At 42.0% G+C, this 23874-nt stretch overlaps 1 protein-coding gene across 9 annotated transcripts in view; it reads left to right on the top strand.

Moving 5' to 3' along the window:
• The window catches only part of LOC123767543 (uncharacterized), a 357685-nt gene that overhangs the window by 299869 nt on the left and 33942 nt on the right, over nucleotides 1-23874 (top strand). For 7 of the 9 annotated variants that reach the window (XM_045757248.2, XM_045757243.2, XM_069310361.1 and 4 more), the window contains 5 exons: nucleotides 1989-2059; nucleotides 8955-9067; nucleotides 13281-17330; nucleotides 17814-17876; nucleotides 19023-19159. In XM_045757248.2, coding sequence (XP_045613204.2) covers nucleotides 1989-2059; nucleotides 8955-9067; nucleotides 13281-17330; nucleotides 17814-17876; nucleotides 19023-19159 — 4434 coding nt within the window. Of the gene's footprint in view, nucleotides 1-1988; nucleotides 2060-8954; nucleotides 9068-13280; nucleotides 17331-17813; nucleotides 17877-19022; nucleotides 19160-19372; nucleotides 20264-23874 lie in introns of those variants that run through there. The other 2 variants (XM_069310362.1, XM_045757244.2) reach the window with 2 other exon arrangements.

The following is a 23874-nucleotide window of genomic DNA, read 5'->3' as shown; positions in this document are numbered from 1 at the left end:
CTCAAATATCCAAGGTTTCACTCAACATCTCATTTAAAGGCAGATTCTTTGGCTAACTTATCAGCTCTATCAAGCATTCGGAGGCCAATATGAGATGGAGATCACATGAAATGGACTCTGTTACCATCTTTAAAAATTTTGTTGTATTTGTGTCCAGCTTCAGACACGAGCATGTTACAGTTATGTCTTAAAGAGTTGAGAGCATTTAAGGATGATAAGGAGTCACTTACAATTAATGTATCAAGTTTGGAGACTTGTACACATTTCAGTGCAAGGATCAAGGCAAATAGTTCGGTCTGAAGGGTAGAGGCCCAGTTGTTTATACGGACTCCCCACTCAAAGTATAAGCCATCGTCCATTGTCAGAGCAACTGTACTTCCAGCTGCACCCGTGGTGCGGTGTAGGGAACCATCAGTGTATATGGTGTGAGAGAGAGAATGCTTTGTGGACAGAGCATCAATATGGCTTAAGGCGTTGAGCTTTGCCTCAAGACGAAGCTTGGGCTGATCTCTAATTTGCTTCTTGGGTGGAAAGGGAGGGATAAAAATTGAAAAGGGTGTAACCTCCCACGGTGCAGGAAAGTGCCGTTGTTGTTTCTCTTGGTACAAATTATAAATCTGTTACGTTCTGAGTTCAGTTCCACTTTTAGTTAACCATTTGGAAGAATGTTGACTTTCAATAAAGAAAATATGGAGGGCTTCTGTGCAAGGATTAGGATGAGTTAGCCTAAGCATTTTTATACCAATTTGACAGTTAATTTCAGTAACACGATCAACAACGCTCGGAATATTAAGTTCCTTTCTCATATTAAGTATCTTTATGGTACGAGGGTACCCAAGGATTATCCTCAAGGCTTCGTTCTGCAAATTTTCAAGCCGTCCAAGCTTTCTTTCAGGCATCAAAACAAGCAGAGGTGCAGCATAATCCACTAAAGATCTGATGTGTGCAAGGTACATCATTTTGACAATTCTGACATTGGCACCATAGCCTGAGTGATTATCTGCAACAGCCTTGAGAGTTTGTTGTTGTTTTAGATTTAGCTACTTAGAAGGAAATGTCTATGTAGCACGGGCTATGGTGAGCCCGTCAACCTTGAGAGCTTTAAGCCTCTCTTTATACCGACGACAGTCTGAATACAACAGGACCACACTCCGAGCGTAGGATTTAGACAGTTTTCTTTGTTTCATAGCCAGGTTGAGAGAGAATTCATCCCCCCCCACCCTTCACAGGGAGGGAGGGGGGGGGATGAATTCATGATGAATGAATCAGGGGGGGATGAATGAGACAGGGGGACGAATTCCTCCTGTCATCCCCCCCCCCCCTGTCAGGGGGAGGATGACGGGGGAATTCATCCCCCCCTCATTCATCAGAGAGCCGGTCGGCCGAGCGGACAGCACGCTGGACTTGTGATCCTGTGGTCCCGGGTTCGATCCCGGGCGCCGGCGAGAAACAATAGGCAGAGTTTCTTTCACCCTATGCCCCTGTTACCTAGCAGTAAAATAGGTACCTGGGTGTTAGTCAGCTGTCACGGGCTGCTTCCTGGGGGTGGAGGCCTGGTCGAGGACCGGGCCGCGGGGAGGTTATCTTGAGATGATTTCGGGGCTTTAGTGTGTGTGTGTGTGTGTGTGTGTGTGTGTGTGTGTGTGTGTGTGTGTGTGTGTGTGTGTGTGTGTGTGTGTGTGTGTGTGTGTGTGTGTGTGTGTGTGTATATATATATATATATATATATATATATATATATATATATATATATATATATATATATATATATATATATATATATATATATATATATATATAGGTATATATATATATATATAGGTATATATATAGGTATGCTTTTATTTTAAATGTGATGTGCTCTGTAATCCTAGATATTATGTGCCATGGATATTTGTATATTAATTGTTATGACATTTTGTTTGTTAATTAAACTGTGTATGGGATGATGTTCCATGTCTGATGATATGTTTTTTTTGTTTGTACAGGCGGTCCTCCACCACCACCACCTCCACCACCCATCCCTGGTATCATACCTTCCTCTCGACTCCCGTCTGAGGTAAATATCATATTATATTTTATTTGAAAAAAGAAAGAAAGAGAGGGAGGGAAGGAGAGTGAGTTCCCGGTGGCGCAGGGCAGCCCGTCCTCCAAACAAAGATCCAAAAGTGATTCCATCCACCCGCCAAACCCCCTGTTTATGAATGAAAAGCGGTTTACACACGACTCACAACTGCTGACGTTCGAACATATCCGGAACAAGTGCTTCACTGACAAATTTTATTCGAACCACAACGCTGTAAATGCTTCACCCACGTACTACAAATAATCGCCAACAGAACCTAAACACCTAATCTAACATATGCCTATATATGCACAATATGCTAATAATTTATAAGAATTTATATTTGAGAAAATTCCAGTTTTGAATGAACAGCATGTAAAATTTATTGATGTGTCTGTGGGGTCGACCGCTGGATGAAATGGACTTGAGTCGAGGACTCAATTGTGTGATGCGCGTGTAAACCGTTTTTCATTCATAAACAGGGGGTTTGGCGGGTGCATGGAATCACTTTTGGATCTTTGGCTGGAGAACGGGCTGTGAGTCGAGGACGGGTTGCTCTAAATGCTTCACCCACGTACTACAAATATAAATAATCGCCAACAGAACCTAAACAAATAACCAAACCTAACCTATGCTTATATATGCATAATATGCTAATATATATATATTCATTTTAATTTAAATTTGAGAAATACCGTCTTGAATGAAGCGGGAATTTCCTGAATTTCGTCTGTTGCTGTACCCACCTGTGTAAAAAATAATTAAGAGGGAGAGAGTGAATGAGTGGGAGAGGTTATCTTAAAATGATTTCGGAGCTTAGAGTCCCCTCAGAGGGAGAGGGAGAAGGAAGGAATGAATTGTCAGGAGAAAGCGCCAAGCCATTACGACTATATAGCACTGGGAAGGGGTCAGGATAAGGATTTGGGATGGGACGTACGGAGGGGAAGGAATGGAGCCCAACCACTTGGACGGTCGGGGATTGAACGCCGACCTGCACGAAGCGAGACCCCTCGCTCTACCGTCCAGCCCAAGTGGTTGGGGGAATGGAAGAAGGGAGAGAGAGGGAGGGAGGAAGGGGGAGTCAGATGATGCTGTGTTTGATTTATGTTTACAATCAATTGAGAGTAGACAGGTGCTACTAGCAACGGGAGTGACAGGTGCGCGACATCCCAACAATGATCAACCTCTGTACAGTCTCTCTGTCACTGTTACAAGTAATGATACATTCCATTACAATCACATCGGACAGCTTTGGAATTATTTGTATTAACCAGCTTAACTATACACAGGAATGTGCTGATTCTCTATATGAAGGATTGTAGAGTGTGGATCAAAAGTGTGAAAAAAGTAATCAGTGACCAGTAAAGATCAAAAGTGATCTTAACTGTGAGTTCATGTAATGTTCTCCACTTCACAGGATGGTCAGTCGTACATGGAATCAGGAGAGCTCAGTCGAACTATTAGCAAACTCTGGGTAGAGCACAGGAATATCTTCCACTGTTGATGAGTGTTTGAAGTAGTTACAGAGCTCAAAGTACTTCATACCATTTGGTGTGAAGTCAGTGATAGCAGTTAGTGTGGCCAAGATATATAAATTACCAGTTGTGTTCTGCACTCGCGCGCACAAACTGTTCGGGTAAGGGGCATGACGGCTGAGTGGACAGCGCTCGGGATTCGTAGTCCTAGGGTCCGGGGATCGATCCCGGCGGAAACAAATGGGCAGTTTATTTCACCCTGATGCCCCTGTTCACCTAGCAGTAAATATGTATCTGGGAGTTACAGCTGCTATGGGCTTCTTCCTGTGTGTGTGTGTGTGTGTGTGTGTGTGTGTGGGGAGGGGGGGACAAAAACAATCAGTTGATTGACAGTTGAGAGGCAGGCCCAAAAAGCCACAGCTCAACCCCCGCAAGCACAACTAGGTGAGTACAACTAGGCGAGTACTAACTGTGTCAAACATCGTTACTTTAAAGGAAAAGGGATTGGCTAGTAACTTCATATTCTAGATATACAATGAGGATAATTGCTTCTTTCTGAAGACAGCAAATTTTCTTTAAAAACATTTTCTTTGAACAGGATAGAAATTCCCTCGTTACTGCATGCTCAAACATTACAGAGTACTGCCAACGAAAAGTACAGGCAGCCCAGGTATATGGAAGAGACAAATGGACTACAGAACGAAAATAGTGTTCACGGGCACTAATGAACAAAGTCCGCGCACAGTCCCACATGAACAAACGCATCCAACGCAAAAGGAAGTGACTGGGCATACATCTGCAAGACCTACTCCTAAATCTATCAGCAAAGAGTCACCCCAGAGTGTAGTGAAGATAAACCAAGATAACCAAACACAGCATGAGCTAGGAACCTGCCGGAAGTATGCATGGGGTTGTATGGAAATATGGGCTATCAGGAAGTAATGGAACATGCAAATATAACCACCCACGAAACTGCACAAATATCCTAAGTACAGGAACATCATGTGATAATTCCGAATATTTCCACCCAAAAGTGTGTACAAATTCACTAAATAAGGAGGCGTGTTTTAACAAAGACTGCCCAGCTTTTTATATCCAGGGAACCAAGCGAATAAAATCCAAAGAATGGCATTATGAAGGCAGCTACGCTCATACATAATACGGATTTTTTTTTTAGTAAGATCAAGATAAAAAGAATGGCAAGAAATGTGCAAACTGTACTATCACCTTGATTAGATGCTAGACAGGACATAGGTAATGAGGCACCCTTACCAGAACCACAATTACTAACACCCGGTAAAATACCCAGCACTTCCTCAAATACCACAACATCTTTCCTATTGGCCAACACACAAGGTATCGTAGCACGCAATACAAATTCACTTTATATCTGACCTTTTAAATGAGACAAATGCAATATTTGCAGCTCTAACTGAAACTCACACCAAGGACTATTATGACAGTGAAATATGAATACTGGAGTACAATCCTTTCAGGTGTGACAGGAAACACAGGCTACAGGGTTATCTTGAGATCTAGAGGTTATCTTGAGATGATTTCGGGGTTTTTTAGTGTCCCCCGCTGCTCGGTCCTCGACCAGGCCTCCACCCCCAGGAAGCAGCCCGTGACAGCTGACTAACACCCAGGTACCTATTTTACTGCTAGGTAACAGGGGCATAGGGTGAAAAACTCTGCCCATTGTTTCTCGTCGGCGCCTGGGATGGAACCCGGGACCACAGGATCACAAGTCCAGCGTGCTGTCCGCTCGGCCGACCGGCTCCTGGTTTGGTCAGCCTGTGCATCAAAGACACACTCGTGTGCACCGAGCTGCTAAACACCACGAACAAATATGATGGAAGTGCTGACAATCAAAATATACATTCTAAAGGTGGCGATTGTCCTTGTATATAAATCACCAGATGTAAATCCTCAGCAGTTTAAAGACCAACTTATGAAAACAGAATTAGGAAAAAAAAACTTAGAAAACGTCACAAACCTTGCCCCAGACATCATCTTGCTTGGTAACTTCAACTTAAGACATCTAAAATGGGAAAATGTGGCAAATACCGTTATACCAGAGAGAATTCCAGGAATCAGTCTGAATGAATAGTCAACTACAAATGACCTCTTCCAAATGTACGACAGATTTGTTTTAAACAATCAAATAGTAGTGATTTCTTTTTATTTATGTGTTATAAACCCAACGTCTAAAAATGTAACTGATATCAACATGAACGCTGCAGATTTTGAAAGAGAAATTGACAACATTTCAACATTCACTCAGTGCATGAGTGAGTGCAACATGCACTCAGCCCCGGGTCCACACTCAGTATAGTGTGGAGGAAGAGCTTGGACACGGGGGAGATACCAGATGCGCTTAAAGCAGCAGACATAGCCCCTCTACACAAGGGAGGGAGCAAAGCATTGGCTAAAAATTATAGCCCAGTTGCACTAACGTCCCACATAATAAAAGTATTTGAGAGAGTGATCAGGAGTCAGGTCACCTTCAGGAGAGGGCATTATGGCAACCTTAGAATTTTTTTAGTGAGTATAATTGGACAGACTTGTTGCTAGGGAAGGAAGTGAATGAGATGTATGTCAAGTTTTGTGAAATATATGATAAAGGCACAATTTTTTTAAACCAAAACAGAGATGCAGAACTAGGAAACAGGATTGGTTCAACAGAAATTGCGAGAGGGCCAGAGACCAAAAGACACAAAAGTGGAATCAATACAGGAAGAGGCCAATCCCCCAAACATACCAGCGATACAAAGATGCTAGAAACAACTACACGGCAGTGAGGAGAGACAGAAAGAAATTTTGAAAAAGGGATTGCAGACAAATGTAAAACAGAACCGGGTCTATTCTATAAATTCATAAACAACAAGTTGCAGGTATAGGATAATATTCAGAGGTTGAAAATGGGAACATGGATTCACGGAAAATGAAAAGGAATGTGTGAAACATTAAACGAAAAGTTCCAAAGTGTGTTTGTACATAATGAAATCTTCAGGGAACCAGACACAATAAGAATTCCAGAGAACAACATAGAGCACATAGAGGTGTCTAGAGACGAAGTGGAGAAAATGCTCAAGGAGCTCAGTAAGAACAAAGCAGTTGGTCCAGATGGAGTTTCACCATGGGTTCTGAGAGAATGTGCACCTGAGCTCAGCATTCCACTTCAACTGAATTTTCAGGCATCCCTGTTTACAGGAGTTGTAGCTGATGTGTGGAAAAAGGCTAACGTAGTTCCAATCTACAAGAGTGGCAGCAGGGAAGACCCCCTTAATTATAGACCTGTATCATAAGTGACAAGTCAAAATATTGGAAAAAATAATTAAAACTAAATGGGTAGAACACCTGGAGAAAAACGATATAATATCAGACAGACAGTATGGTTTTCGATCTGGAAGATCCTGTGTAACGAACTTACTCAGTTTTTATTTTTTTGTATTTTTTTTTTTTTTTGAGATATATACAAGAGTTGTTACATTCTTGTACAGCCACTAGTACGCGTAGCGTTTCGGGCAGGTCCCTGGAATACGATCCCCTGCCGCGAAGAATCGTTTTTTCATCCAAGTACACATTTTACTGTTGCGTTAAACAGAGGCTACAGTTAAGGAATTGCGCCCAGTAAATCCTCCCCAGCCAGGATACGAACCCATGACATAGCGCTCGCGGAACGCCAGGCGAGTGTCTTACCACTACACCACGGAGACTGGTTAATCGTTATGATCAAGCCACAGAGATTTTACAGAAAAGAGATCGTTGGGTTGACTGCATCTATCTGGACCTAAAAAAGGCTTTCGACAGAGTTCCACATAAGAGGTTGTTCTGGAAACTGGAAGATATTGGAGGGGTGACAGGTAGGCTTCTAACATGGATGAAAAATTTCCTAACTGACAGAAAAATGAGGGCCGTAATCAGAGGCAAGGTATCGGATTGGAGGAATGTCACGAGTGGAGTACCACAGGGTTCAGTTCTTGCACCGGTAATGTTCATTGTCTACATAAACGATCTACCAGTGGGAATCCAGAATTATATGAACATGTTTGCTGAGGATGCTAAGATAATAGGGAAGATAAGAAACCTAGATGATTGTCAGGCCTATCAAGAAGACCTGGACAAAATAAGTATATGGAGCAACACTTGGCAAATGGAATTTAACGTGAATAAATGCCATGTTATGGAATGTGGAATTGGAGAACATAGACCCCACACAACCTATATATTATGTGAGAAATCTTTAAAGAATTCTGACAAAGAAAGGGATCTAGGGGTGATTCTAGATAAACTATCACCTGAGGACCACATAAAGAATATTGTGCAAGGAGCTTATGCTATGCTTTCTAACTTCAGAATTGCTTTTAAATACATGGATGGAGAAATACTCCATCCAAGAAAAGTTTACGACTTTTGTTAGACCTAAGCTGGAATATGCAGCGGTTGTATGGTGCCCATATCTTAAGGAGCACATCAACAAACTGGAAAACGTGCAACGACATGCCACTAAGTTGCTCCCAGAACTGAAGGACAAGAGCTACGAGGAGAGATTTGAGGCATTAAATATGCAAAAACTAGAAGATAGAAGAAAAAGAGGCTATGATCACTACGTTCAAAATAGTAACAGGAATCGATAAAATTGATAGGGAAGATTTCCTGAGACCCGGAACCTCTTGAACAAGGTCATAGATTTAAACTAACGAAACAAAGCTGCCGGAGAAATATAAGAAAATTCACTTTCGCAAACAGAGTGGTAGACAGTTGGAACAAGTTAGGTGAGAAGGTGGTGGAGGCCAAAACCGTCAGTAATTTCAAAGCGTTATATGACAGAGTGCTGAGGAGACGGGACACCACGAGCGTAGCTCTCATCCTGTAACTACACTTAAGTAATTACACTTAGGTAACTACCAGTTTCATGGAGCCCAATGACCTCCACAACCCAGGTCAACATGGGTTTAGAGTGGGAAGATCATGCCTCTCACAGCTACTTGATCACTACGACAAAGTCACTGAGGCATTAGAAGAAAAACAGAATGCTGATGTGGTATACACGGACTTTGCAAAGGTATTGGATAATGTGACCATGGCGTGATATCACACAAAATAAGGTCAATTGTAATAACTGGTAAAGTAGGACGGTGGATACTCAGTTTTTTGTCGAACAGAACACAAAGAGTAACAGTCAACCTTATAAAAGAGAGTCCAAGCGCAATTAAAAGCTCTGTACCTCAGGGTACAGTCCTTGCACCGCTGCTTTTCCTTATTCTCATATCAGATATAGACAAAAATACATCACAAATTCGTATCGTCTTTTGCAGATGACACAAAAATCAGCATGAAAATTGTGTATATTCAACATATTCAGAATTTAGTATGAGTTCCCACAGATTCAGATTCATACTTTCCCACAGATTCCTGCACGCGTTCCAGTCATGAATCCCCCGGCAGCTCTGGCGGGCGCTATGATGAAAGAGAAGAAGCCCTTCACCTACACCCCCGGAGGCCTAGACCTCTCTGAGATCAAGTGAGTCCTCCTTTACTTGTTGTGAATCATGCCATGTGGCTTTCCTGTAATGATATACTCGAGAATGAGACATCCATGACCTGACAGTTGGGCAAGATGAGAGGAAATCTTGCACAGGCCACGATGGTTAGGGAGTGTGTGTTTGGCCTGACTCGCGTCCTAGCGTGGTAGACCATCTTTGATTAGACTCGTCAGGTTCAACATGGTTTCCTTGATCTGAGTTTACCTGAGAGCCACTGATACTACTGCTTGATGGGGTTCTGGGAGTTGTTCTACTCTCCAAGCCCAGCCCGAGGCCAGGCTTGACTTGTGAGAGTTTGGTCCACCAGGCTGTTGCTTGGAGCGGCCCGCAGGCCAACATATCCACCACATGGTTGGTCCAGCACTCCTTGGAGAAAATGATCTAGTTTTCTCTTGAAGATGTCCACGGTTGTTTCGGCAGTGGCCTCGACAAGGACAGGAAGCGGGCGACTTGTCGAATGTTCCCCCATGTGCCTTGATGGGGTTTTTCAGCTGTTCTTTAAAACCCAGTAGTTTTTTGGCATTAACGGCTTCACGGGTAGGAGGTTCCACAGGTTAATAACCCTGTGGGAGAAAAAAGCCTCTCCTGTTCTCAGTGCTGCATTGTGAGTTGTTGAGCTCCGTTGCCGTTGCTCCTTGTTTGTGTTACATCTGATCTTTTGAAGAAATTGTGCGGATCAACATCCTCCAATTTTAAACGTTTCAGTAAGATCCGCTCTGCCATGCCTGATTTGTTGTGTTGTTAGCTTTGTGGCCCTCAACCGTTCCTGATGTGTGAGTTGATTTAGCTCTGGAATGATTTTTGTTGCCCGGTGTTGCACTTTCTCCAGAGCAGCCATATATCCTTCTGAAGATGAGGTCTCCATGCTTGGATACAGTAATCCAAATGGGGGCGCGCCAGAGATTTATACAGTTGAATCACTACCTTCTTTTCCTTGAAATCGAAGGCATGCTTGATTATTCCAAGAGTTTGCTTAGCTTTTTTAACTGCTGTTCCTACCTGCTGTGCAACTTTCATAGAGAGGTGGATTTTGACTCCAAGGTTTTTTCCTTATCAATCTGCTGTAATGTAATATTAATTTGGTAGATGTGCCATGGGTGGTTGTGCCACACATGCAGGGTCTTGCATATGTCAATATTAAAAAGCATTTTCCAGTCATCTGACCATTTGTGGAGTTCCTGCAGATCCCTTTGTAAGGCTTCAATATCATTATCATTTCCCACTTTGCCATAAATCTTTGCGTCATCTGCAAATTTGATGATGTGGTTTGTAATATTCTCATCTATGTCATTAATGTTTATGACAAAAAGGGTTGGCCCCAAAATTGACCCCTGTGGTAACCCACTCACCACATTTCTCCAGTCAGATTCATTCCCATTTAGCACGACTCTTTTGTTTTCTTTGTTTTAACCCTTGCGTTATCCATTCTAGTATTCTTCCATTTATTCCTTGTGCCTGTAATTTTCTTGCCAGTCTTTCATGTGGTACTTTGTCAAAGGCTTTGGCAAAGTCCATGTATACTACGTCAACCGGTAGTTCTTTGTCTGAGTATAGCTGGTTACCGTTTCCAGAAATGTGAGCAGGTTTGTAAGGCAGGATCCATTTTTAACAAACCCATGTTGCGTTGATTGTACAAGATTGTTCACTGAAAGATGGTGAATAATTCCCTCCCTTAGGAGTCTCTCCGTGAGCTTGTGCAGGTGTGTGATGTAAAGCTGATCGTCCGGTAGTTGTCTGGCGAGTTCTTTGTGAAAATAGGGGTGGTATTTGCATATTTCCAGTCTCGGGGGACTATCCCTTGGTGCAGAGACTTTGTGAAAAGTAATTTCAGTGGTAGGCATAGTTGTTCTGCTTTGTGACTTTAGATTATATTCCATTGCAAACCTAGGACTTCTCTCTCTCTGTCTCTCTCTCTCTCTTTCTTTTTTTTTTTTTTAGATATATACAAGAGTTGTTACATTCTTGTACAGCCACTAGTACGTATTGTATCGTATCGGTGGAGATCGTATTGCAGGTCCCTGGAATACGATCTCCACCGCGAAGAATCGTTGTTACAACCAAGTACACATTTTACTGTTGAGTTAAACAGAGGCTACAGTTAAGGATTTGCGCCCAGTAAATCCTCCCCGGCCAGGATACGAACCCATGGCAAAGCACTCGCGGAACGCTAGGCGAGTGTCTTACCACTGCACCACGGAGACTGTATACTCAGTTTCAGACTCAGACTTTCGAGTCTTTTAGTTTGTCAATGTTCTTCCTGATTATGTTGCATGTTATTGTTATATTCCTTAGTTTGATTTTACTTCTTATATAATCATAGAACGACTTTGGAACTTTCTTTATGTTTTGGGCAAATTTTCTTTCGTAGATTTTTAGCTGATCTGATTTCCTGGGTGGGCGAGTTTAGTGCACTTTTATATATCTCATAATCAGTTATTACCATCTTGGATTTATACGTTCTCCAGAGGTTGTTTCTCTTTATCAATACTTGTTTTACTGTCCGAGTCATCCATCTACTGTAGTTCCTTTTCAATTTCTCCCTCCTTTTTGGCACATATTTTTGAACGGGTTCCGTGATGACATTCTTAAAGTTTTGCCAAGATGCTTCCATACCGTGTTCACCCATCAGTTCCCTCCAGGAGATGTTTTCCAGTTCCTCTCATTCCTTGATAGTCACCTCGATGATAATCTTGAAATTCTTCGTCATGAACCTTTGTGGGTTTCTGTATTTGTTGCCCAACTCAAAATATGGTGATCACATGATGGGGTTTGTTTCCCCTCCCTCCCCCCCCCCCCACCTGAATTTGATCAATCATACCCCTCTTCTGATGTTAGCACAAGATCTAGTATGCTGTTACCACATGTGGGCTCTACCTCATGCTGTATGAGAAAGGAGTCCTGAATCTAGAAATTGTTCTCTCTCTGCTTGTGATGTTAGATTTACCCAATCTATGGTCTCATGGTTGAAATATGTAAAAATGTATATGTAAAAATATGTACAAATATATAAAAATATGTAAATGTACGTATAAGAAATATGTAAAAATACGTGTAAAAATACATGGTTAAAATACAGGTATTAGGGTTTGGGTTTCTGATGCCGCTTTGATCACGTTATGCAGATCAGCAACATCCTCTGGTGCTGCTGCCGTGTATGCCCTGTAGCATACTCCCACAGTCATTTTGTTACCATCTTGAGTTAGTATGTTGCACCGTACCAACTCTGAGGATCCCATGGTGTTTAGTTCCTCATTACTGGTTGCATCCAGGTCCCCTTTCACGTATTGCATCACCCCGCCTGCTTTTGTTCAGTCCTTTCTGAAAGGTGCGTGGCATCCTGGGATATGAAATTCACCTTCTATTATGTCCTCTCGGCCTCATGTCTCACTGATGCCAATCATGTCGGGATTTTCAGCCTCAGCATACGCATACAATGAGTCACATTTGTTTACTAGGCTTCAGGCGTTTGTGTAGAAACTGTTTATACTCCTTAAGTTATTCCTGTGGGTGCTGAGAGACTTCTTTTGTCCAGCATATTCCTGTTCTGTTCATTGTCGCTCTGGTTCTTTACCTGTTTGTCGCCCGAGATATAAAGAGTTAGTTCGACTTGGCTGGGTGAAGGACTATGTCCTCTCCTCCTCCTTCTACTATACAGTTCACCTGACCTCTCCTGATCTGTCACCTGTCAGGCTGGTGTTGTTGTCTTGAGCTACAGTATTGTATATTTTACTATTTAATGGTGATATTTTGTGAAATTAATATTTTATCTTGATTTGTAAATATTATTAGATTCATTTTTGTCAGTTCACATTTTAAATTAGATTTAACAGTGATTGTAAATAGAATATAAAAAATCATACTATGTATATAACTGACCATTGCTTCGGAAAATATTTGGTGTGTGAATGTGTTTGCCTAACCACTTGGTTGGCTCAATTGACTGCTTGGCAAGTTCAGCGTCATTAGTACAACTTTTGACTAGTATGTGATGTGCTGACAGTAATATGAATGTAGAATGTTCAGACAGAAGCTTGGCTGAGTGTTTGTGTGTGTATGTGTGTGTGTGTGTGTGTGAGATATGTGTAGGCATGCCCACCAAGATCTGACAAGGATTGGTCGTGCCCTCTGCTGCCTCCTGCATCCTTCCCCTCTCCTCAACTCTGGCACGAGTGTTGGCGTCCCCGCCCACAGGTCGCCAAGGATGCAGAGGCGCCTCTACAGGAATGCTCATTTAGAAGGTGTGCGGCCGTCTCCTCTAGCCCAGCAGCCTTCACCAGGCCCAATAAACCCAACAGTGGCAGCGCAATCAACTCCCCAGGGTCGGGCCGTCCAGGTATTGCCTATGCCTGGCATGGCCATGGGACCTCAGCCACAGCTACAGTCACAGCCGAAGGAACCACCTAAACCCAAAAGAAATGTCTGTGGACCTGCACCTCCACCACCACCTTTTGTTATATCAGAGAATTCTTTCAACATGCCATCTACAGTCACACCATCGCCTGTAATTAGCCCCTCACCCATATCTCCCCTTGCACCCGAGCCAAAGCTGGCCACGGAGCCTGGTCCTTCTATACCAGTGGCCCCGCCATTACCAACACAGGGTCCTGCAGCAAGACAATGTTCTCTTATCTCATCCTCATCACCCTTTTCTCTTCAAATGAATGCTGCGCCATGTGAGCCTACACCACCGCCTATCCCTCCTCCTGAAGCTGTTCGAGTACCTGTCACTCCTCCTATTGCTCCTGTCACTTCACCTACTGCACTTGTAACGCAGCCTATTTCACCAATGTTTGCACCCAACATGCAGAAAGTAGGCTCACTCACTCCGGTCTCAGTCAAGGAGCCTGTGATACAGCTTCCTCGTCCAGTCACATATCCACCGAAAGAACAAGATCGATCACCAGATTCAGTCATTTCTCCACAGCCCTCTGTGGAAGAGTTCTCATCTTCAGTAACAAACGATTTTCCAGTTTCCGACGAGGAAGCCTTTGCTTCGCTTGAAGCATCAGAGTCGCCACAAATGACAGACATAGATATCCAACAAAAAGAAAGCATTTTAAAACAGAATAAACCCCTTGTTACTGAACAAAAACCAGCCACGCAGACCCTTCTAGAGGAACCCTTACCAGTGCAAGGATTGCCTGCTGCTGAACCATCATCAATACAGCCAAGTCATACTAGATGTTCACCACCTATTCGATCTCCTATTGAGGAACCTTCGCCAGTACAACGGGCCCCCATTAAAGAACCTCCACCAGTTCAACAGGCCCCCATCAAAGAACCTCCTCCAGTTCGACAGGCCCCCATCAAAGAACCTCCTCCAGTTCGACAGGCCCCCATCAAAGAACCTCCTCCAGTTCGACAGGCCCCCATCAAAGAACCTCCTCCAGTTCGACAGGCCCCCATCAAAGAACCTCCTCCAGTTCGACAGGCCCCCATCAAAGAACCTCCTCCAGTTCGACAGGCCCCCATCAAAGAACCTTCACCAGTTCGACAGGCCCCCATCAAAGAACCTTCACCAGTTCGACAGGCCTCCATCAAAGAACCTTCACCAGTTCGACAGGCCCCCATCAAAGAACCTTCACCAGTTCGACAGGCTCCCGTCAAAGAACTCTCACCAATTCGACAGGCTCCCGTCAAAGAACCCTCACCAATTCGACAGGCTCCCGTCAAAGAACCCTCACCAATTCGACAGGCTCCCGTCAAAGAACCCTCACCAGTTCGACAGGCCCCCGTCAAAGAACCTTCGCCAGTTAGACAGGCCCCCGTCAAAGAACCTTCGCCAGTTAGACAAGCCCCTATCAAAGAACCTTCGCCAGTTAAACAGGTGGCGATGAAGGAACCCTCGCCAATTAAACAGGTGCCCATAAAGGAACCTTCACCAATTAAACAGGTACCCATAAATGAGCCACCACCAATTAAACAGGTGCCTGCAAAGGAGCCATTGCCAATTAAACAGGTGCCTGCAATGGGGGTTTCACTTGTTAAACAAGTACCTATTAAGAAAGAACCCTCCTGTAATAAACAAGGTTCCAAAACAGAATTCATACATGCTCAACAATTTCCTGTACAGGAATCTTCACCAACTCAATTAGGGCCAGCTAAAGAGCCTTCCTCAGTAAGATATGTTCCTGTAAATCATGCTGCCCCTTCACGACATACCATTTTTCCTGAGGTATCCCCAACAGAAGAGCCCCCTGATGTATACTCCCCGCCTCCTGTGAATACAATGCCAATTAATGAACCAATGCCAGTGCAACAGACGTGGATAAAGGAAACCTCTCCAGTTAGACAAAACTCTTTACCATATCCTCAGCTTAATGCACAGCCTTCTCGCCTAACAGAACAGCAGCCTCTGCATGCGAAACATCTAACATCTCCTAGACCAAATTCAATCAATCAAAATCCAGATCAAGTTACAACTACAGTACCAACATCTTCTCAACAATTTGCTCCAATAAATGTGTCCAGTGAACAAGGGCCTTCTGCAGGACAAATCTTCAAACAGCAGCCTAGTCCAAGGAGACAGACTTCTCTTACAGAACCTCGACGAGTTACAGAAATTCCTATCACACAGATACCCAAGCAACAATCCATGCCCCTAAGGCAGACTTCTCTACAAGACTCTATTCTCACAAAGCCAAAATCTGTGATAGCAAATAATAAACCTACAACACGAAACATACCAGTACATATGGAATCGCCCCCATCCAGTCCTGTAGCTAATACAGCCTCAGCTAATGCTAGAGGGATCCGAATAGTACGCCAAGCATCATTGCCTAATAAACCGTCATCACCACAAGTGTCGTCACCGGATGCTCAACTGGGGTCTATTTATGTTCCACCCATCAGTAGTGACACTGATAGCACTTCACCAATGTCACCCTCAAGTGACAGGAGTCCAAGAGTGAGCCCTACCACAGGCCTCCACCGAGGTCCTTTGCCTTGGATGTGTGCCCAGAGACACACACCATCGCCACCCCCATCATTTGTTACTCATGCTCAACAAGCACAGCAAAGACTTCAACTGCATCAGCAAAATAGATTTTTGAGACAGAGGTCATTAGGACCTGAATCCCCTCCTGTACAGGCCCTAGCTGAAGCTACAGCCTTGCCTCAGCCTGAAGTTTATCAACATCCAGGTTTCCAAAGACAGCAATCATTACCACCACCTCAGCGACCTCTGGAGCAGCAGCAGCAGTCACACCCACAGCCTATAAGAACCCAACAGTCACAGCCAAACCCACAATCTATAAGAACTGAACAGTCTCAGCCACACCCACAGCCTATAAGAACCCAACAGTCGCTGCCAAACCCACAGCCTATAAGAACCCAACAGTCGCTGCCAAACTCACAGCCTATAAGAACTCAACAGCCGTGGCGGCAGCCTCAACACCAGCAGACACAACAATCTCGTATAATTCCTATTCAAGTACAGCAACCACAACAAACTTGCACAATTCCCATCCATGTACAGCAGACACAACAGAAGCATCGTCCTAGAGAGCGCATCATTCCCATCATGATTGAGCGGGAATCCCCTCCAAAGAACATGGCTCCACTTTCAACCACCTTGACCTCCTCACCAGTGGTAGCTGCTGCTGATCCTTTCATTCCCATCAGCACAGACATTACTGGCAACAGCAATGCAAGAACCAGCTTCCAGCAGCCACAGGCCAGCTTCCAGCAGCCACAGGCCAGCTTCCAGCAGCCACAGGCCAGCTTCCAGCAGCCACAGGCCAGCTTCCAGCAGCCACAGGCCAGCTTCCAGCAGCCACAGGCCAGCTTCCAGCAGCCACAGAACAGCTTCCAGCAGCCACAGGCCAGCTTCCAGCAGCCACAGGCCAGCTTCCAGCAGCCACAGGCCAGCTTCCAGCAGCCACAGGCTAGCTTCCAGCAGCCACAGGCCAGCTTCCAGCAGCCACAAGCCAGCTTCCAGCAGCCACATACAAACTTCCAACAAGTACAGCAGCAACAATCCAACTTTCAACAACCACAACAGTGGCAGTCACAACAATTTCAGCCAGTGCAAGAGCAACAAGCACAGCAGCAACAAGTCTGGAACTCCCCTGAAACAGCAATATCTCCACCACAGTTTCCTTCGGCTCCCTTGATGGAGGGCCAAAGTGGTGCATTCCACCCTTACAACTCTCAAGCTGAGCCATACTCAAACAACAATGCCCTCGATGCACTCCATCAGATGCAACAGAGCCTTGCTCAGCTCAACTCAGGCCTACAGAAGTAAGTCGTACATATGGCACTCAGCCTACCCCCATAGTGTGCGACCTGGATACCTTGAAGTAGTCAACCTTCACATCCTTACTCATCTTCTCTCACCTATAATCCTCATACTGTTTTAGCAATGTTTTTTTTAATAGCTAGTTATGATTTTGTAATATTTAATATGTCTGATCAATAACTAGAACATTTCATATATACTCTACTCATTGTACTACTTTTTTAATGTTTGATGTCATGACAATCAAAAACAGTACTGTATACTGTATGTGTGTAATTTTTGTGAAGAAATATTCAATAGGACATGCTGAATAGCACTTAGCACCCTTTGGCTGTAACTAATTTATGCTAAAAAAAAAAAAAACATTCAGCAACATCCAGTGTTTTTTACCTAATGGTACTCACTAACATGTCATTAATATGCCCTGTGTAAAACAGTTCATATAATATTCTTAGAGCTTAACATGGTCTTCTGTACCTTTGCAGCGCGTTCCCAAGATTCATTCAGAAAAAAATGTCGGACTCAATAACAGGCCGGACAGCCCCTAGGTATAGTAGAAAGAAGGGGGTCTGTGAACAATTGGTGGTTACCTTGTTTTTGTATACCACCTGAACTATTCCTGTGTGTGTGTGTGTGTTCATTCATTTGTGTCGCCTCAAAGATGCGATGTCATATATATACTGTATATATACAGAGTATATATATATATATCCCTGATACTCGGTGAATAACTTGGTATGTACCATGTGAATTTGGATTAATGCAGAGACATCACAGCCTTAAGGCAAAGCAACTTCATACACCCATACTTTGCTCTATTGGTTACCATGTGCTGTTGAGCCGTTAGTATTAACACTTCCATTTGAGAGGTATTTATCAATAAGTTGAAAATAAACTGTATAGTTCCTACAGAATCATATATTAGCTACTTTTTACTGCTATTCAGTATTTACTAATTTCCTGTGTAACAATCATGTATATTTATATTTGTCATAATTGTAGGACAACTTATTATTTGTTCTGTAGCAAATCATTGTAAATTATATAGAGCCACTAGTTATAATTTTAAAGCAATACATGTTTCTACATATATTCCTCGGAAGTAACTAACATGTAATATGTCTTTGTGTACTCACATATTCCTTAAAAATTATTTTTAACCCTTTGTTTTCCAAGTCTTAATTTTTGTGTGAAGTTTTGTTGATTTTTATTTCAGTTTTGAATTTTGTTTATGGTGATGGCTTTGATTTTGCTTACTGATTAGTATACTGTTCAGTAGGCTTAATATAGGTACTTGTTTTAACTCCGTTTCTGTAGTCTCCTTCTGTAATGTACAGTATTTAGTTTTTATTCATTTTCATTTGAGTTTTAAAAAGTGTTTTATTACTAAAGGGGAATTAACCAATTTGTTAAAGGTAATCTTGTATATTTCCATTAGCTATTTAAAGGTTGATTCATGAAAGGTGTTGAACAAATAATAACTACTGTACCGGTAACTATATCTGGGCTATAAGCAAAATTAGATGACCATTTTGACTGTTGATGTTTGTATTGTTACAAAACTTGGTAGACAAACTTTGTCATCATAGATAGTTACATTTTCTCGGTGTGAAATTGCTACAACTTGTTCTCACTAGACTGTTAAAATACACAATTATATTGAACATTAATACTAACATAAACATCCTTTACAGCACTCAACAGAGACCACAGCAAAATGGTAATGCAGTAACAATGGACCAACCGACAAGTGGGGCAGACATGGGGGCTCCTGTCCAGTCCCGGTCATTCAGGCTCCTGCAGAATGTCCTTGAACATCAAGATGTTGCAGGTATGGCCATTAAGTTATAGTGTAAGAAGCTTTTTGTTATTTTATTTATATACAGTATGTATAATCAGTATACTACAGTACAGCCTCAATCAAATTAATCTCAGTCGGATGGAAGTTTTAATGGAATGGAAAGAATTTGTTACCAAAACAGACCTTGGTCATACAGAACAGGTCATACAGTATCCTTATAACGAAGACTGCCTCTATTTACAGGTACCGGACTGATTCACCATAAGCATACAAATAATCAATTTGTTCAGTTCTTATTATACTGTCACTTTTGCAGTACTGGACTGTTAATATCAATTATCCAATACAGTTTGTATGTGACTTACTCTTTGTGGATACTCTTCTCCCTACTAAATACAAGCCCTACTAAAACTGGACACATTCCTGTCATGTGGCTATCTATGTGTATTTACATGATGGTGACCTCACCAATAAAAGATTTCCTCCATTTTTCTTTCGATGTTTTATTTGTTGAGTAGGATTGGTTGGGACGAAGAAGGTACAAGAGAAAAAACGTGAAATCTGTGGAGATATAGTGAAGTCGGAAAAATTGGAAGTCATTGTGGGAAGAAGTAACATTAATTAAATTAAATTAAATTAAATTTTTTATTCGGGAAAAGTACATACATAGATGATGAATTACAAACATAATGTTGGATTTATAGATAGACCTAGTACAGTACATACAATACCTAAAGCCACTAATATGCATAGCGTTTTGGGCAAGGTGTGGGGGGGGGGGGGAACACTTAGACTAAAACTTAATAGTAATTGGGATTAAAGTATAAATTTTGTTGAAAAAAAGAATAGTGCAAAAAAAAGAAAAAGGGGGGGGGGAACATGGCAGACATCAGCAATTGTACAAGTTAGTCAACAAACAGCATTATTTAGAATAGCAAGACATGGGTTGACATTTAGGGGGTAAGGTAGGTTACATGGAGTTAATTAGGTAGTACTTAAGTTTTACTCTTAAACTGGTTGAGAGAGGTACAGCCTTTGATATGACTGGGAAGGTCATTCCACATTCTGGGTCCCCTTGATTTGTAGAGCATTTCTAGTTTGGTTAAGTCGCACTCTTGGAATATCAAATAGGTATTTGTTTCTAGTGTGATGCCCATGGGTTTTGTTATAACCTTCTAGAAAGCTTTTAAAGTCAGGATTGACATTGCAGTTGAGAGTTTTAAATATATAGAATACACATGATAGGATGTGCAGTGACTTAATATCTAACATATTCAAAGATTTGAGTAAGGTACTGTGTGCTGTCTGGGGCCAGAGTTAGATATTGTTCTAATAGCAGCTTTGTGTTGAGTAATTAGAAGATGTAAATGATTTTGTGTAGTATACCAATACCAAGCACAAATACCATAATTGTAATAAGGATAGATGAGAGAGTAATAGAGCGTCACCAGGGCAGGGCGAGGTACATAATATCTAATCTTAGAAAGAATGCCAACAGTTTTAGAAACGTTTTTTGATATATTTAGAATGTGTCCCTGGAAATTCATGGCAAAAAAAAGCAAAAAATTCCCTGGACATGGCAAAAAGACTGGCAGAAAGGCTAATGGAGCTATTAGACAGATTATAGTCTACATGGGAGAATGTTAACTAGTGAAGAAGAACTTAGAAGTAGGGACAGGAACACTGTACTTTGAAAATCTGATGGGTGGTATTGATGATATGCATATGTGAACATAAGTACATCCTTTTTTTTTATTTATATATTCAAGAGTTGTTACATTCTTGTACAGCCACTAGTACCCATAGCGTTTTGGGTAAGTCTTTAGTGTCCTGGAATACGACCCCCACGAAGAATCGCTTTTACAACTAAGTACCCATTTTACTGTTGAGTTAAACAATGTACAGTTAAGGATTTGCACCCAGTAAATCCTCCCCAGCCAGGATACGAACTCAGGACAAAGCGCTTGCGGAACGCCAGGCGAGCGTCTTACCACTACGCCACGGAGATTCCAGATGGAGACTACTTGGTTTTATTGACGTGAGAAGAGTGTAAAATAGAATACCACAAGTTTTTTACATGAAGAGATAAGCACATCATCAGAGATTCTGAAATATGAGAAAGCTGCAGGCATGATTTAGGCATGTGCAGAGTTTATAAACTACACTGAAGAGAAGGGAAGAAAAAGTAATGTAATGACGGTTACCTTGCGATGATTTCGGGGACTCAACGTCCCTTTAGTCAGGTCCTCAACCAGGCTTCTTGGGCAGTGGATAATTTGTCCCGAAATACTGTGGGAAAGTGGTACTGTATCAGATGATTGGTAAGGAACTGTGATTGTACTATTGTATGTAAATAAGGCTGAGCATAGTGAGTATTAGACTAACATAAGCATTAGTCTGAGTGTAGTGAACGATGTAGCCCATCCTCCTAAGGTATCTCAATGTCAAGAAACTGTGGTACTAAAGTGCCCTTATCCTAATCTACCAGAAGACAGAAAACGGGACAATATGTCAATTTCGCGAGTCGCTGCCATTTTCTAGTATAACGATTTCTGGCCTTAGGTAGAGTATACGGCACATTAAAATGCAATGTTCTATTAGGAGGACGGGTTGAACTATGAGTATGGCAGAATAGTGAATGGAAGAATGCAAAAGGTAACAACAAATTTAGTCAGTGATGAACAAGGTGGGAGCTGCAGTTTTTTTTTTTTTTTTTATTATTATTATTATTATTATTATTATTATTATTATTAATTTCTACCACAAACGTGGCCACACATTTACAATGCTAACCAGCATATATACATTTTCTTCTGTCCTCCATAGACAGGGTTAGAGATCAATTAAACATATAGTTCAGGGATTTATTGAACACTGCTGCAGTGGAAGAGGTCGTCAGTGATGAACAAGGTGGGTGCCATAATGGAAGAGGTTCTGTGGATCAAACATTTGCAGAGAGATAGCTAGTGTTGAAGGCATTTGAGAAAGATATTTAGGTGTACTGTATGATATTTATGGACTAGGGAGGAAGCATATTACGGTGAACATAGGCATATGCAGCAGTTGTATGGTGCTTATATCTTAAGAAGCACATATATAAACTGGAAAAGGTTCAAAGACATGTACCCAATTGACTCCCAGAACTGAAAAATAAAGAACTACGAGAGGAGATAGGTGTTTAATATACCAAACTTAGAAAATAAAAGAAAAGTGATATGATCACTATGTACAAGATCTTGAGGTTATCTTGAGATGATTTCGGGGGCTTTAGTGTCCCCGCGGCCCGATCCTCGACCAGGCCTCCACCCCCAGGAAGCAGCCCGTGACAGCTGACTAACACCCAGGTACCAATTTTACTGCTAGGTAACAGGGGCATAGGGTGAAAGAAACTTTGCCCATTGTTTCTCGCCGTCGCCTGGGATCGAACCCGGGACCACAGGATCACAAGTCCAGTGTGCTGTCTGCTCGGCCGACCGGCTCCCTAAATAATAACAAACAAATTTGAAACAAATTGAAAACTGCAACTTCAAGAACAAGAAGATAGATTTAAACAAAGGAAACAAAGCTTATGAAAAAACATTTGAAAGTTCAATTTTGCAAACAGAGTGGTAGATGGTTGGAAGAATTTTAGTGAGATGGTGATGGAGGCCAAAACTGTCTGTGGTTTCAAAGCATCATATGACAAAGTGTACTAGGAAGATGACACCATGAGTGGAGCTCTCATCCTGTAACTACACTTAATAAATTACACTTTTACCAGATTTACCTTGAGGGGCACTAAATCTAGTGGCCTCGACGAGGACAGGAAGCCTGTTGAAGGTCCCCCCAAATTGTTCTGATGATTCTGTCCAGCTAGATTTTAAAATTCAAGTGTTTGACATCTTTGTAGGTAATGTATAGGGGTGTATGGAGAGTTCTGAGCATGAATGAGGTTGGTGAAATGTTATTAATTTCTGAAAAGGAGCTTGTATGCAAGAAGTAAAGTGTGTGTGAAAATTAACTCTGCGATGGGTGGTAGCATTTGCCCAACAAACGATAATGTATTGAATCAAAGCAAGTGTTGGGACGGGTATGACAAATACGGATGGGGAGTGTTTGTTATATACGAGGTGAATTAGAGAAATTGTACAAAAAAATGGACGTAGACCAAGTTATGTGTGAGTATTTCCTTGGAAAATACTCACAAAGTACATTACATGCAGAAAAGTCTGCATGTAATTGCATTACACTGCAATTACATGCAGACTCCTTAAGTTTTTACTCAAATTACTTAGTAAAAACCAGAGGAGTCACCTAGAGCCGCAAAGACCAGTTGGAGGAGACTGTTGAAATTTGTAGACAGAAAATTTTGACCAGGTGCGTGGAAACACGCCCTAGGGTAGCAGAGGCATCATCCAGCTCATGATAATATAGGATAATGAAGGATACCAGTCTGAAGGAACCACCTCTCCAGGTTTTTGATAAATAAAAACTTTGTGGGAGGACAGAATATTAATACTCAGACACCAGTAACAATTCATTTGAAATATAAATATAATGACATATAAAAATATAGTTTTACTCCTATGTAATTTGTGCTTATGCCTTATTTATATGCAGTACAGTATGCCATATTTGTTTTACCTGTACATGCTATATTTTTTGTCATTTTAATTTTGCTCTTTAGGTGATTATGTTTACTGTAATGTACTAATATTAATGTAGCAGTACTAACAATCTATGTATTTGTAATGTATCTGAACATT

This window comes from Procambarus clarkii, chromosome 67 (genome assembly GCF_040958095.1).
Source record: "Procambarus clarkii isolate CNS0578487 chromosome 67, FALCON_Pclarkii_2.0, whole genome shotgun sequence".
NCBI lineage: Eukaryota > Metazoa > Arthropoda > Malacostraca > Decapoda > Cambaridae > Procambarus > Procambarus clarkii.
Note: the sequence above shows the minus strand (reverse complement) of the source record. Positions and strands in the feature narration are given on the sequence as shown.